Raw genomic sequence first — 14,644 nt, 5'->3', positions numbered from 1 at the left:
CTAATTAGATTCCAAAGGTAGTTGGTCATTCAGTCTTATTCTGAAGGTAAATCTGGATATTCTGCAATGACTCTAGATCTGATTCATGATCTAGATGTGAGAGAAGGACACTTATGGCTAGCATATAACTAATCAATTGCCACCCAACAGTCCTTTGTATTTAGCATTTGTTTCATCTCTGCTTTGGTGAATGTGAAATCCATACTCTGCCAGGCGTGTGGCATCGTGCCAACCATAATAGGGATTTACCAAATGTAATTAGACCTGGCTGATACTAATCAGCCCATCATCCAGCATTTGGCAGTATCTCTTAAAGTGTATTTAAGAGAAGTTTCTTTCTAGCCCTGCAGTACATTTCTGGGTTAATTTTTAAGGTTTTTAAAAATCTATTTTGATTATCACCCTTTTGTTCCCTCTAATGGACCTTCTTATTTTCTAAGCTATAAATGATTTATTTTAAAGTTTCTTCTGTACTTGGACTTCCCTGCTGGCGCAGTGGTTAAGAATCTGCCTGCCAGTGCAGGGGACATGGGTTCTATCCCTGGTCCGGGAAGATCCCACATGTCCTGGAACAACTAAGCCTGTGCACCACAACTACTGAGCCTGCGTTCTGGAGCCCGTGAGCCACAACTACTGAGCCCACGCTCCACAATTTCTGAAGCCCGTGTGCTTTAGGGCCTGTGCTCCACAACAAGAGAAGCCACCACAATGAGAAGCCCGCGTGCTGCAATGAAGACCCAACACAACCAAAAAATAAATTAAAAAAAAAAAAAGTTTCTTCTGTACTTACCAGACCTCTTCTGAAGAACTTAGCCTCTGATTGATACAGTATGGAAGTAATGAGTAGATTCTCTTAACTCTTTAATTCAGACTACTTTTCTGAGGAATTGAAAGGAAATATTGAGCTAAAAAAGATAAGAAATAGGAACATAGTGGATTAATATTGCTCTTAGTACCTTTGGCACTCTATTTTCTCTCTCTGTAGCAAAAGCTTCTGAGCAGAATCTCCAGAGGAAAGGTGACATATTGAGGAGATGGTAGAAATTAAAATAATAAAGCATTGGGGAGTGAGAAAGAATAGGTGCAAAAGAATAAATGTGTAGGTTAATGTTTTGGTCACCACAGAATAAAATACAGTTCATTAGTATGGTCTATAGCAGGTAGGTTAAAATTGAATATTAAAAGCATTGTACTGAATTTCTAGTAGATTGTGTGTGTGTGTGTGTGTGTGTGTGTCTTAAAGAGCTACTATGTTTCTTTTCCTGATTACTGCTTTGTTTAAACATCTTATTGGGCTGTAACTTGCATAATGTATTCAAGAATTCACCCATTTAAAGTATAACTTCAGTGCTTTTTTAACATGTACTTCATTCTTTTTTTTATGACCAAATAATATTCCATCGTATGGATTACATACCATTTTATTTATCCGTTCTTCAGTGTATGGAAATTTAGGTCGTTTCCACTTTCTGGCTATTATGAGTAATGCTGCTATAAATATTTGTGTACAAGTTTTTGTGCAGATATATGTTTTCATACTTCTTGGATAGATATCTAGGAGTAGAATTGCTGGGTCACATGGTAACTATACTTAACATTTTGAGCATCTCTCAGACTGTTTTCCAATTTGAACCATTTTACATTTCCACCAGCAGTGCATAGGGTTCAAATATCTCCACATCCTGGCCAATACTTATTGTTATCTCCCTTTTTGATTATAGACACCTTAGCAAGTATGAAGAGGTATCTCATTGTGGTTTTGATTTGCATTTCCATAATGGTTTATGACATAGAGCATTTAAATGTGTTTTTTTTTAGCTAATTGGTTTGAACAAGCCTTTTATTAAGGAAGTTGTATTTTGTAATGAAATTAACATTTTTTTCCCCCATGGGAGTCAAAAGCCCAGATTTTAGTCTTGCTTTTTATATCTGTTTAGAGGTTTTTTGACCTTGGATGGGACCTTTATCTTTTAAATGCCTTTAATTTTCTGCCTTAACAGAGTGGCTATAAGGATCAGTTGAAATAAATTAGTGAGAAAAGTTTTTGTCAGCTGGAGGGGATAACCACTCCCTATAACTCATTGTTCTCTGATGATATAATTATTCAGGCAGGGAAGAACATTCATAATGAAGAGCATCATAAAGGAGACCTCTGTGGTTTTGCCTTCTTGCCTTTCTGTCATCTGTAGCACCAACTTGGCCACAAGGAGTTAAGCTAAACTGATGTGAATAGCAGCCTCTTGAGTTGAAGTTAAATTCATTCCTGGAGGATGGTGTAAATGAACTCATTGAAATTATTGCTATAAATTAATAACATTATCTTTCTCATCCACTTACTTGTATACAACATTGGTAGTATGTTTTTCTATACTTTCTTGCAGAACTTACGCTGTCCGTTGAATGAAGAGGTAATTGACCAAGCCAGGAAAATATTCCCTTCAGTGATAAAATACATTGTAGAAATGACTGTATGGGAAGAGGAAAAAGAACTGCCTCCTCAACTCCAGATAAGGTGGGGGATTTTTTAAAAGGGAGAAGTTTTCATGATGGTTATTTATATTGCAAAACGGGTGTTTGAAAAATGTCTTTGTTGTTATTTACTGCTTTAACTTAACTATCATTATGAAGATTTTATAGAGAATTGCCTCATTGAAATACTTCCAAAATGCCCATTTATATGAGATGGTCTCTTAAGACACTATACAGAAGTTAAGCCAAAGGAAGAGCCTAATCAGGAGCTTCAGATTTTTAAGAAAACACATTTTGGGGGTCTTGTTCTAAATGATTTACAAGGTCCTAGCAGCCATTCATCCCAGTAGGGAGTAAATTGCCCAGTGTGATACTGGCCTGGACCAACTTCCAGGTTCTCTGAGAGGTTTGTGAACAAAGGTGGGGACTTCGGAATACTGTGTCTCCCTTTAGTCCAAGTCTTTAGCTATTTTCTTGATCAGAAGTTTTGATGGGGGCCACATTCACAGAAAAATAGACGAGATGAAAAGGCAGAGGGCTATGTACCAGATGAAGGAACAAGATAAAACCCCAGAAAAACAACTAAATGAAGTGGAGATAGGCAACCTTCCAGAAAAAGAATTCAGAATAATGATAGTGAAGGTGATCCAAGACCTTGGGAAAAGAATGGAGGCAGAGATCGAGAAGATGCAAGAAATGTTTAACGAAGACCTAGAAGAATTAAAGAACAGATAAAAAGAGATGAACAATACAATAACTGAAATGAAAACTACACTAGAAGGAATCAATAACAGAATAAGTGAGGCAGAAGAACAGATAAGTGACCTGGAAGACAGAATGGTGGAATTCACTGCTGCGGAACAGAATAAAGAAAAAAGAATGAAAAGAAATGAAGACAACCTAAGAGACCTCTGGGACAACATTGAACGCAACAACATTTGCATTATAGGGGTCCCAGAAGGAGAAGAGAGAGAGAAAGGACCCGAGAAAATATTTGAAGAGATTATAGTCAAAAACTTCCCTAACATGGGAAAGGAAAGAGCCACCCAAGTCCAGGAAAGGCAGAGAGTCCCATACAGGATAAACCCAAGGAGAAACACACTGAGACACATAGTAATCAAATTGGCAAAAATTAAAGACAAAGAAAAATTATTGGAAGCAGCAAGGGAAAAACAACAAATAACATACAAGGGAATTCCTATAAGGTTAACAGCTGATTTCTCAGCAGAAACTGTACAAGCCAGAAGGGAGTGGCATGATATACTTAAAGTGATGAAAGGGAAGAACCTACAACCAAGATTACTCTACCCAGCAAGGATCTCATTCACATTTGATGGAGAAATCAAAAGCTTTACAGACAAGCAAAAGCTAAGAGAATTCAGCACCAACAAATCAGCTCTACAACAAATGCTAAAGGAACTTTTCTCTAAGTGGGAAACACAAGAGAAGAAAAGGACCTACAAAAACAAACCCAAAACAATTAAGAAAATGGTCATAGGAACATGCATATCAATAATTACCTTAAATGTGAATGGATTAAATACTACAACCAAAAGACACAGGCTCGCTGAATGGATACAAAAACAAGACCCATACATATGCTGTCTACAAGAACCCACTTCAGACCTAGGGACACATACAGACTGAAAGTGAGGGGATGGAAAAAGATACTCCATGCAAATGGAAATCTAAAGAAAGCTGGAGTAGCAATACTCATATCAGATAAAATAGACTTTAAAATAAAGAATGTTACAAGAGACAAGGAAGACCACTACATAATGATCAAGGGATCGATCCAAGAAGAAGATATAACAATTATAAATATATATGCATCCAACATAGGAGCACCTCAATACTTAAGGCAACTGCTAACAGCTCTAAAAGAGGAAATCGACAGTAACACAATAATAGTGGGGGATTTTAACACCTCATTAACACCAATGGACAGGCCATTCAAACAGAAAATTAATAAGGAAACCCAAGCTTTAAATGACACAATAGACCAGATAGATTTAATAGACATCCAAAATCATATTAGCAAATTCCATCCAAAAACAGCAGATTACACTTTCTTCTCAAGGGCGCATGGAACATTCTCCAGGATAGATCACATCTTGGGTCACAAATCAAGCCTAAATAAATTTAAGAAAATTGAAATCATATCAAGCATCTTTTCTGACCACAATGCTATGAGATTAGAAATCAGTTACAGGGGAAAAAAACGTAAAAAGCACAAACACATGGAGGCTAAACACTACGTTTCTAAATAACCAAGAGATCACTGAGGAAATCAAAGAGGAAATCAAAAAATACCTAGAGACAAGTGACAATGAAAACACGATGATCCAAAACCTATGGGAGGCAGCAAAAGCAGTTCTAAGAGGGAAGTTTATAGCTATACAAGCCTACCTCAAAAACAAGTAACAATCTAACATTACACCTAAAGGAGCTAAAGAAAGAAGAACAAACCAAACCCAAAGTTAGCAGAAGGAAAGAAATCATAAAGATCAGAGCAGAAATAAATGAAATAGAAACAAAGAAAACAGTAGCAAAAATCAATAGAACTAAAAGCTGGTTCTTTGAGAAGATAAACAAAATTGATAAACCATTAGCCAGACTCATCAAGAAAAAGAGGGAGAGGACTCAAATCAATAAAATTAGAAATGACAAAGGAGAAATCACAACTGACATGGCAGAAATACAAAGAATTATAAGAGATTACGACAAACAACTATGCCAATAAAATAGACAACCTAGAAGAAATGGACAAATTCTTAGAAAGGTATAACCTTCCAAAACTGAACCAGGAAGAAATAGAAAATATGAACAGACCGATCACAAGTAATGAAGTTGAAACTGTGATTAAAAATCTTCTAACAAACGTCCAGGACCAGATGGTTTCACACGTGAATTTTGTCAAACATTTAGAGAAGAGCTAACACCCATCCTTCTCAAACTCTTCCAAAAAATAGCAGAGGAAGGAGAGCTCCAAAACTCATTCTGTGAGGCCACCATCACCCTGGTACCAAAACCAGACAAAGATACTACAGAAAAAGAAAATTACAGACCAATATCACTGATGAATATAGATGCAAAAATCCTCAACAAAATACTAGCAAACAGAATCCAAAAACACATAAAAAGGATCATACACCACGATCAAGTGGGATTTATCCCAGGGATGCAAGGATACTTCAATATATGCAAATTAATCAATGTGATACAGCATATTAGCAAATTGAAGAATAAAAACCATATGATCATCTCAATAGATGCAGAAAAAGCTTGTGACAAAATTCAACACCCATTTATGATAAATACTCTCCAGAAAGTGGGCATAGAGGGAACTACCTCAACATAATAAAGGCCATATATGACAAACCCAGAGCAAACATCATTCTCAATGGTGAAAAACTGAAAGCATTTCCTCTAAGATGAGGAATGAGACAAGGATGTCCACCCTCACCACTATTATTCAACATAGTTTTGGAAGTCCTAGCCAAGGCAATCAGAGAAGAAAAAGAAATAAAAGCAATACAAATTGGAAAAGAAGAAGTAAAACTGTCACCGTCACCGTTTGCAGATGACATGATAGTATACATAGAGAATCCTAAAGATGCCACCAGAAAACTATTAGAGCTAATTAATGTATTTGCTAAAGTTGCAGGATACAACATTAATGCACAGAAATCTCTTGCATTCGTATACACATCATCCTATACAATGATTTTTCATCATTCCTTCAGATGATGAAAAATCTGAAAGAGAAATTAAGAAACACTCCCATTTACCATTGCAACAAAAAGAATAAAATACCTAGGAATAAACTGACCTAGGGAGACAAAAGACCTGTATGCAGAAAACTAAAAGGCACTGTTGAAAGAAATTAAAGATGATACCAACAGATGGAGAGATATTCCATGTTCTTGGATTGGAAGAATCAATACTGTGAAAATGACTATACTACCCAAAGCAATCTACAGATTCAATGCAATCCTTGTAAAATTACCAATGGCATTTTTTACAGAACTAGAACAAAAAACCTTAAATTTTGTATGGAGACACAGAAGACCCCAAATAGCCAAAGCAGTCTTGAGGGGAAAAAAGCAGAGCTGGAGGAATCAGGCTCCCTGACTTCAGACTAGACTACAAAGCTACAGTAGTCAAGACAATATGGTACTGGCACAAAAACAGAAACGTAGATCAATGAAACAGGATAGAAAGCCCAGAGATAAACCCATGCACCTATTGTCAACTAATCTATGACAAAGGAGGCAAGGATATACAATGGAGAAAAGAGAGTCTCTTCAATAAGTTGTACTGGGGAAACTGGACAGCTACATGTAAAAGAATGAAATTAGAACACTCCCTAACACCATTACCAAAATTAAACTCAAAATGTATTTGAGACCTAAATGTAAGACTGGACACTGTAAAACTCTTAGAGGAAAACATAGGAAGAACACTCTTTGGTATAAATCACAGCGAGATCTTTTTTGATCCACCTCCTAGAGTAATGGAAATAAAAACAAAAATAAACAAATGGGACCTAATGAAACTTAAAAGCTTTTGCAAAGCAAAGGAAACTACACACAAGTCGAAAAGACAACCCTCAGAATGGGAAAACATACTCGTAGACAAATCAACAGACAAGGGATTAATCTCCAACATATATAAACAGCTCATGCAGCTCAATATTAAAAAAACAAACAACCCAATCAAAAAATGGGCAGAAGACCTAAATAGACATTTCTCCAAAGAGGACATACAGGTGGCTAAGAAGCACGTGAAAAGCTGCTCAACATCACTAATCATTAGAGAAATGCAAATCCAAACTACAATGAGGTATCACCTCACACCAGTCAGAATGGGCATCATCAGAAAATCTACAAACAACAAATGCTGGAGAGGGTGTGGAGAAAAGGGGGCCCTCTTGCACTGTTGGTGGGAATGTAAATTGATCCAGCCACTATGGAGAACAGTATGGAGGTTCATTAAAAAACTGAAAATAGAATTACCATATGACCCAGCAATCCCACTAGTGGGCATATACCCAGAGAAAACCATAATTCAAAAAGACACATGCGCCCCAATGTTCATTGCTGCACTATTTCCAGTAGCCAGCTTATGGAAGCAACCTAAATGCCCATCGACAGACGAATGGATAAAGAAGATGTGGTACCTGTATGCAATGGAATATTACTCAGCTATAAAAAGGAACGAAATTGGGTCATTTGTGGAGACATGGGTGAATCAAGAGACTGTCATAGAGAGTGAAGTAAGTCAGAAAGAGAAAAACAAATAGGGTATATTAACGCATAACTGTAGAACCTAGAAAAATGATAGAGATGAACCGGTTTGCAGGGCAAAAATAGAGACAGAGATGTAGAGAACAAACGTATGGACACCAAGGGGGGAAAGCAGCTGGGAGTGGGGGAATGGTGTGGTGAATTGGGAGATTGGGATTGACATGTATTCACTGATGTGTATAAAATGGATGACTAATAAGAACTTGCTGTATAAAAAATAAAATTTAATTTAAAAAAAAAAGAAAAGAAAAAGAAAAAAATATATTTTGATGGGGGTTCCCTTGTGGTGCAGTGGTTAACAATCCACCTGCCAATGCAGGGGACATGGATGTGAGCCCTGGTCCAGGAAGATCCCACATGCCGTGGAGCAACTAAGCCCATGTGCCACAACTACTGAGCCTGCACTTTATTTTTTTTTATTTTTATTTTTTGGTATGCTGGCCTCTCACTGTTGTGGCCTCTGCCGTTGTGGAGCACAGGCTCCGGACGCGCAGGCTCAGCGGCCACGGCTCAGGGGCCAGCCGCTCCACGGCACGTGGGATCTTCCCAGACCGGGGCATGAACCCATGTCCCCTGCATCGGCAGGTGGACTCTCAACCACTGCGCCACCAGGGAAGCCCTGAGCCTGCAGTTGAGATCCCATGTTCCACAACTACTGAAGCCCGTGCGCCTAGAGCCCATGCACTGGAACAAGAGAAGCTGACGCAATGAGAAGCCTGCACACTGCACCAAAGACCCAACGCAGCCAAATTAATTAATTAAAAAAAATTTAAAATATTTGATGGTAGGAATAAGGAGATAGCCCTTTGCCCTGTGCTTTGGGATCTAGATTTATTTCAGGTGTAGGGATTTAACAGTTTTTTGTGGTTTTTTTTCGGTACGCGGGCCTCTCACTGTTGTGGACTCTCACGTTGCGGAGCACAGGCTCTGGACGTGCAGGCTCAGCGGCCATGGCTCACGGGCCCAGCCGCTCCACGGCATGTGGGATCTTTCCAGACTGGGGCATGAACCCATGTCCCCTGCATCAGCAGGCGGACTCTCAACCACTTCGCCACCAGGGAAGCCCCAACAGTTATTTTTTTAAAAGTTTATTTATTATTTATTTTTGTCTGCATTGGGTCTTCGTTGCCACCTGCGGGCTTTCTCCAGTTGCAGCGAGCAGGGGCTGCTCTTCGTTGAGGTGCACGGGGGCTGCTCTTCATTGTGGTGCGTGGGCTTCTCATTGCAGTGGCTTGTCTTTGTTGTGGAGCACAGACTCTAGACGCATGGGCTTCAGTAGTTGTGGCTTGCGGACTCCGTAGTTGTGGCTCGTGGGTTCTAGAGCGCAGCCTCAGTAGTTGTGGCACACGGGCTTAGTTGCTCTGTGGCATGTGGGATCTTCCCGTACCAGGGCTCGAACCCACGTCCCCTGCATTGGCAGGCAGATTCTTAACCACTGCGCCACAAGGTAATTCCCTTAACAGTTTTTTTTAGCTAAAACCCAGCAATTTCTAACAACCATATGTCTTTTAGTGACAGTAATATTTGCTCTTAATTTACAAATGCAAAAGAGAATTCTAGACCTGATATGAAATACAGTTTGGGGCTTGTAGGAATTTTTCTACCTGAGTAATATTAGGAGTATCACAAACCTAAGTACAGTTTTTTTAGTTTATTGGGTGTATTTGTATTATTCTATGAGAGAGAAATAAGAATTTCAATTTTTAAAAACATTAAATGTATTGTTTTGACTTTTGCTGGGCCATAAACTGTTTATAAAAATAACGATCATCAGAGATTGTGTCCACAAAGGTTTTAATTTCAGATATTTTGATAGCATCAGTTAAATGCTTTAAGAAACTTTGTGTTGGTAAACATAATATTAGCAATATGCCTGTCTAAAAAGGGTGGGTTGCTTGAGTGTGGTCATGTATGTAGACTGCACTGGACTTCAAATTCACAGATCTGAGTTCTAATTCTCACTGCTTATTGGCTTTGGGGGACCATAGAGAAGTCTTTTTGAGCCTCTATTTCCTAAGGTATAAGAGGCCTGAGAAAAGCTGCCTCTTAGAGTTATGAGGATCAATTGAGTATTTAGTGAAAGGTTATTATAAACTGTTTAAAACTGATAATAACTTCTGACATTTGTGTAGCCCATGACAGCCATTTTCACGTATTTTATAAGATCCTCACACCACTCTCAAATGTAGATATTATACTCTTCTTAGAGGTGGAAAAGCTACTGTCATCTCAGCAAGATTAAATGCTTAAGTGATTTGTCTAAGGCCTCTCAGTCAAATGGTAGTTCTGGCACTTTAAATCTATATACCTTTTTAAAAAAAACTTAAATGTGCTATAAAACCAGTATCACTTAAAATAAATAGAAGGTAAAAACAAAAATAAGTTAAATAAAAACTAAATGTTAATAAAATCTGTCTGTCGTTGCCTGCTTGAAGGTTCTGAGCCTGAGGCCTGTCTCCTTTTGTCAAAGTGGGAGATTAGCAAGATTTAAGAATGGTGTTAAAGACATACTGCCACTTACTGAGAATAATATTTTAATTCTGAAAGTTAGAAAAATTGGGGGACAAACATCGAAAAGGTAATACTTTTGTCAGGGTTTTTAAATTTTATGGCACTGTACCACTTAAAATCACCTCCTATACTAGTATTACAGAGGTACTTTCCCATACGTAGGAAACTACATGGTGCTGCTTCATCACATGGCATATATTATTTTAGCCTGTATTTCGTGTTTTCCTTTGTTTATTTGTTGCAGTGTCTGAATATATATCTTTTTTTTAAAACAGAGAGAAAAATGATAGCTACTACTGTGTCCTTTTCAATGATGAACACCATTCATATGACCATGTCATATACAGTCTACAAAGAGCTCTTGACTGTGAGCTCGCAGAGGCACAGTTGCACACCACTGCCATAGACAAAGAGGTTCGTGAGTGTCATTTGAATTATTATGCTGTCTTCATCAGCTTCCTGGAAATTGGGTGTTGACTGGCCCTTGCCAAGTGCCTTAGTATTGTGTTAGGTACAACCACCCTCTTCATTTATCCTTTATAGCCTAAGTAAATTGGTTGAAACTTGATTTTTCTGTGTGTGTTTAACAGTTTAAGATGACTAATTTTTCTCTTTTGTTCTAAATAATTAGAAAGTTACTGAATATACTTGGCAAAGAGTAGTTAAGAATGTCAGCTCGGGCTTCCCTGGTGGCGCAGTGGTTGAGAGTCTGCCTGCCGATGCAGGGGACGCAGGTTCGTGCCCCGGTCCGGGAAGATCCCACATACCACGGAGCGGCTGGGCCTGTGAGCCATGGCCGCTGAGCCTGTGCATCCGGAGCCTGTGCTCCGCAATGGGAGGGGCCACAACAGTGAGAGGCCCGTGTACCGCCAAAAAAAAAAGAAAAAGAATGTCAGCTCAACCTCAGTCTGTTTCTATAATTATTGAATGAATGAATAAATGCATGAATTATGAGAAGTTGGTTAGTTAACATCATCTATTAAAACTATTTTTAGAATAATATTGATAGCATGGCTCAACTTTTATTTAACACCCATCCAAAGCAAAATGTGTTCTTCGGGTATGCAGAAGGAACATTAACCTAATCCCTACCCTCAAGAGGAGGGTAAGATGGTAGAAGAAACATCATGGCACTAGTAATTAGCATTGTGATTCTAGGACTTGAGGAATCAATATCCTGGCCATACCTCTAACCCACTAGTGGACCAAAAGTGTGATATGGAACACATGATGAAGAATTTTAAGTTTACTCATGAAAACTATCTAAGACATATAATAGGAGTTTAGTAAACCTAACTTATTATTATCTGATAGAAATAGAATATACTACAATAAGTAAATAATTGACATTCTTGCCAAGCAGGAAATCTAGAATCCTAAAGTATAGATACTCTCCACTAGTGGTATTGAAAGTTCTGAAGCTACATAAAGCTGCTAAACATTTATGTTTATCTTCTAGGTATTGTCAATCTTAGGACTTTTAGGCAGTCAACAAATGATTGATAATTGAGAGCTTATTGGGTCTTTGGGCTTTATATTACTTATTGATTGGGATTGTCAATCTACTACCACCTAATTCTCATGTTTGTCTATAATTAGGGCCGTCGGGCTGTTAAAGCAGGTGCTTTTGCTGCTTGCCAGGAAGCAAAGGAAGATATAAAGGTAATTTTCTGAATTAGAGTCAAAGAGAGAATTTTAAGAGGAATGCACATTACAAGAGCCCAAGTAAAACAATTATATTGTTGAAGTGGTTTGACATCCTAAGTAAAGATAAGATTGGAACATTTAGACTCAGAGATTTGGAACTGCAACAGTTATATGATTTCTTTTTTTGAAGAGTAGATTACTTAGTTACAACAAAAATTTTAAAACTAGTTTGTTTTTAATATTCCTTTCATTTCTAGAGTCATTCAGAAAATGTCTCTCAACATCCACTTCATGTAGAAGTATTACACTCTGAGGTTATGGCTCATCAGAAATTTGCTTTGCGTCTGGGGTCCTGGATGAATAAAATTATGAGCTATTCAAGTAAGTATATAGCCTATTTTTCTTATTTTTCATAAACTATTGTCTTTTTAAATAGCCACAAATGTCATTGAGTATAAAATAAAATGGTTTTTGTTTGTTTTTATACATTTTGCTTATTTTCAGGATTGCATTTCAGATGCTGTGAATAATGTTTCATTGGCTCTTGATTCTTTGATATTGACAGAATAATTCTTGATATCAAGTGTAGGATGATTACTGTTAGTTTTTTCATATGTTATTATAGGAAATGTACTTTTGGGAGAAAATACTCTAAGAATAAAAATTATATGACTTTTTTTGTTTGTAGGTGACTTCAGACAGATCTTTTGCCAAGCATGCCTTAGAGAAGAACCTGGCTCTGAGAATCCCTGTCTCATAAGCAGGTTAATGCTTTGGGATGCAAAGCTTTATAAAGGTAGGTAGATCTTTACTTGTGCTTCTTGCCATGAAGCAGAGGAATATTATGACCTTAAAGTGGAGTTTAATCTCTTTTGTTTATTAAATCAGTGAACTTGATAAGATATTATACTTTGAAGGTGAGGTTAACCAATCAATATGTATTCTGTGTTAAAACCCCGGGATATTGCCTTTTAATTATAGTGCCTTTTCATTTACTCAGAACCAGTAAAAAGAGTATGTATGCATTCATGCAGTAGTGCCACTATAAAAGTTATGTTAATTTTCATTTTTAAAATTTAAATGAAGAACCAAAAGTAAAAGGTGAGAGAAAGGTTAAAGGGGATGGAGAAGGGAAAGTACAGAGTAAGAGTAGTCTTTAGTGAAACAGAATGAAAAGGAATGGAGAAAGGTGGGAGAAGTAGGATGAAGTAAGTACAGGAGTGAGAGGGGTACAGAAAAAGAGGGGAAAGGCATTACATGTATGTATTTTAAATTCTAGCTATTAAATATTAATGCAATAAATGCCACTAACATTTGAGTCCTTGAGGTCTATTAGCATGTGAAATATTTTTATAATATTCTGCCACTACTAATAGCTGGAATGTTTTTTTTGCCTTGGTGATACTCCTCCCACCTCCCTAAAAAATGATGTATAGGTGCCCGTAAGATCCTTCACGAATTGATCTTCAGCAGTTTTTTTATGGAGATGGAATACAAAAAATTCTTTGCTATGGAATTTGTGAAGGTAATTGCTCTTTATAAATAGATATCAATAAATAGAAATAGAAAACCATTTTTGTAAGTGAAATAATGGAAACAAAGGGGATAATTATGAAGCAAGAATTTAATTTTATAGTTCATTTCTTTGTCAAAAAGTTCATTTATTTTCACGTTTGGTAGTATGGAAACAGTAGTCTGAGAGAGGAGATAGGTGGAAAATGACCCATTGTTTGCCTAGAAAAAGCAGTAGGAAGTTATCACATTCATGAATACATTTATCTTTTCTAATCATTTGTTAGTAAAATTATAACAAGAGCAGTGACTAGCTGAAAGGCATAGCAGGGAAAAGGAACAGATATACATGCTAAAAGGAGGCAGATATCTGATGGGCAAGAGTTATACTTAACTATTTGAGGCTAGAATATAAAGATAAATCTTATAGCTTTTTAATATTGTTTTATTGATCTATTGTATATCCCTTATATTGTTATATTTTTTGTCTCTCTCTCTCTCAAGTTAGACTAGTTAGAACATGTACTTCTTTAACCTTCTGCTTTGCCTTATACAGAGGTATCCAGTAAATACTTGTTAGTTTACTCTGATTTTGAGTGGCAGGAAATTCTGTAAAACTTAGGACAGAGGTAGACCCAGGATGGAATTGGAAGCAGAGAGTGAAATAATGATTGTCATAGGCAAATGATACTATGGGATAAGATACCTGTACTTCCTGGATTTTATAAGTAGATTGTTAAAAGCAACTAAGACATTTGGTTTCTTTAAAGGTGATGACAACTCAAATTATCAACTCTATTCTTCTAAAACTCATTAGAGATAGAATATTGGACCATATCTGTGATCTGAAATGAAGTTTTTTCCTTATACAACAGCAGTTCTCCCTCCTTATATGATGTTTTTCTGTATACCATGGTTACCTCTTAAACTTTGTATGAATTTTAATGGTTGAAATTAAATATGTAGGTCAGGGATCTAACACTGTGCTTACATATAATAGATGCTTGATGCATGACTGGATGTATTATTATTTTTGTTCTCCCAAGATATCAGGATTGATTTTCAGCTGGTATGCACCAGTATGTATAAGAAGTTATGTACAGCCAGCATCCATTCTGTTTAAGGCTGGGTTGAATCTGATGGTTGGTTTTCTGGGTCATATCAGCTTTTAAATACTTTCAGTATAGTCCCTGCCC

At 37.2% G+C, this 14,644-nt stretch overlaps 1 protein-coding gene across 5 annotated transcripts in view; it reads left to right on the top strand.

Moving 5' to 3' along the window:
- Positions 1-14,644, top strand: part of UBR1 (ubiquitin protein ligase E3 component n-recognin 1) — a 169,368-nt gene that overhangs the window by 64,327 nt on the left and 90,397 nt on the right. For all 5 annotated transcript variants that reach the window (XM_027084071.1, XM_027084070.1, XM_027084072.1 and 2 more), the window contains 6 exons: positions 2,382-2,512; positions 10,565-10,703; positions 11,889-11,951; positions 12,194-12,317; positions 12,625-12,732; positions 13,373-13,461. In XM_027084071.1, the coding sequence (XP_026939872.1) occupies positions 2,382-2,512; positions 10,565-10,703; positions 11,889-11,951; positions 12,194-12,317; positions 12,625-12,732; positions 13,373-13,461 (654 nt within the window). The remainder of the gene's footprint in view (positions 1-2,381; positions 2,513-10,564; positions 10,704-11,888; positions 11,952-12,193; positions 12,318-12,624; positions 12,733-13,372; positions 13,462-14,644) is intronic.

Source organism: Aethalodelphis obliquidens, unplaced genomic scaffold, assembly GCF_003676395.1.
Source record: "Aethalodelphis obliquidens isolate GAN/ISIS:26980383/991018 unplaced genomic scaffold, ASM367639v1 scaffold51, whole genome shotgun sequence".
Classification (NCBI taxonomy): Eukaryota; Metazoa; Chordata; class Mammalia; order Artiodactyla; family Delphinidae; genus Aethalodelphis; species Aethalodelphis obliquidens.
This window is presented reverse-complemented; position numbering and strand designations above follow the sequence as displayed.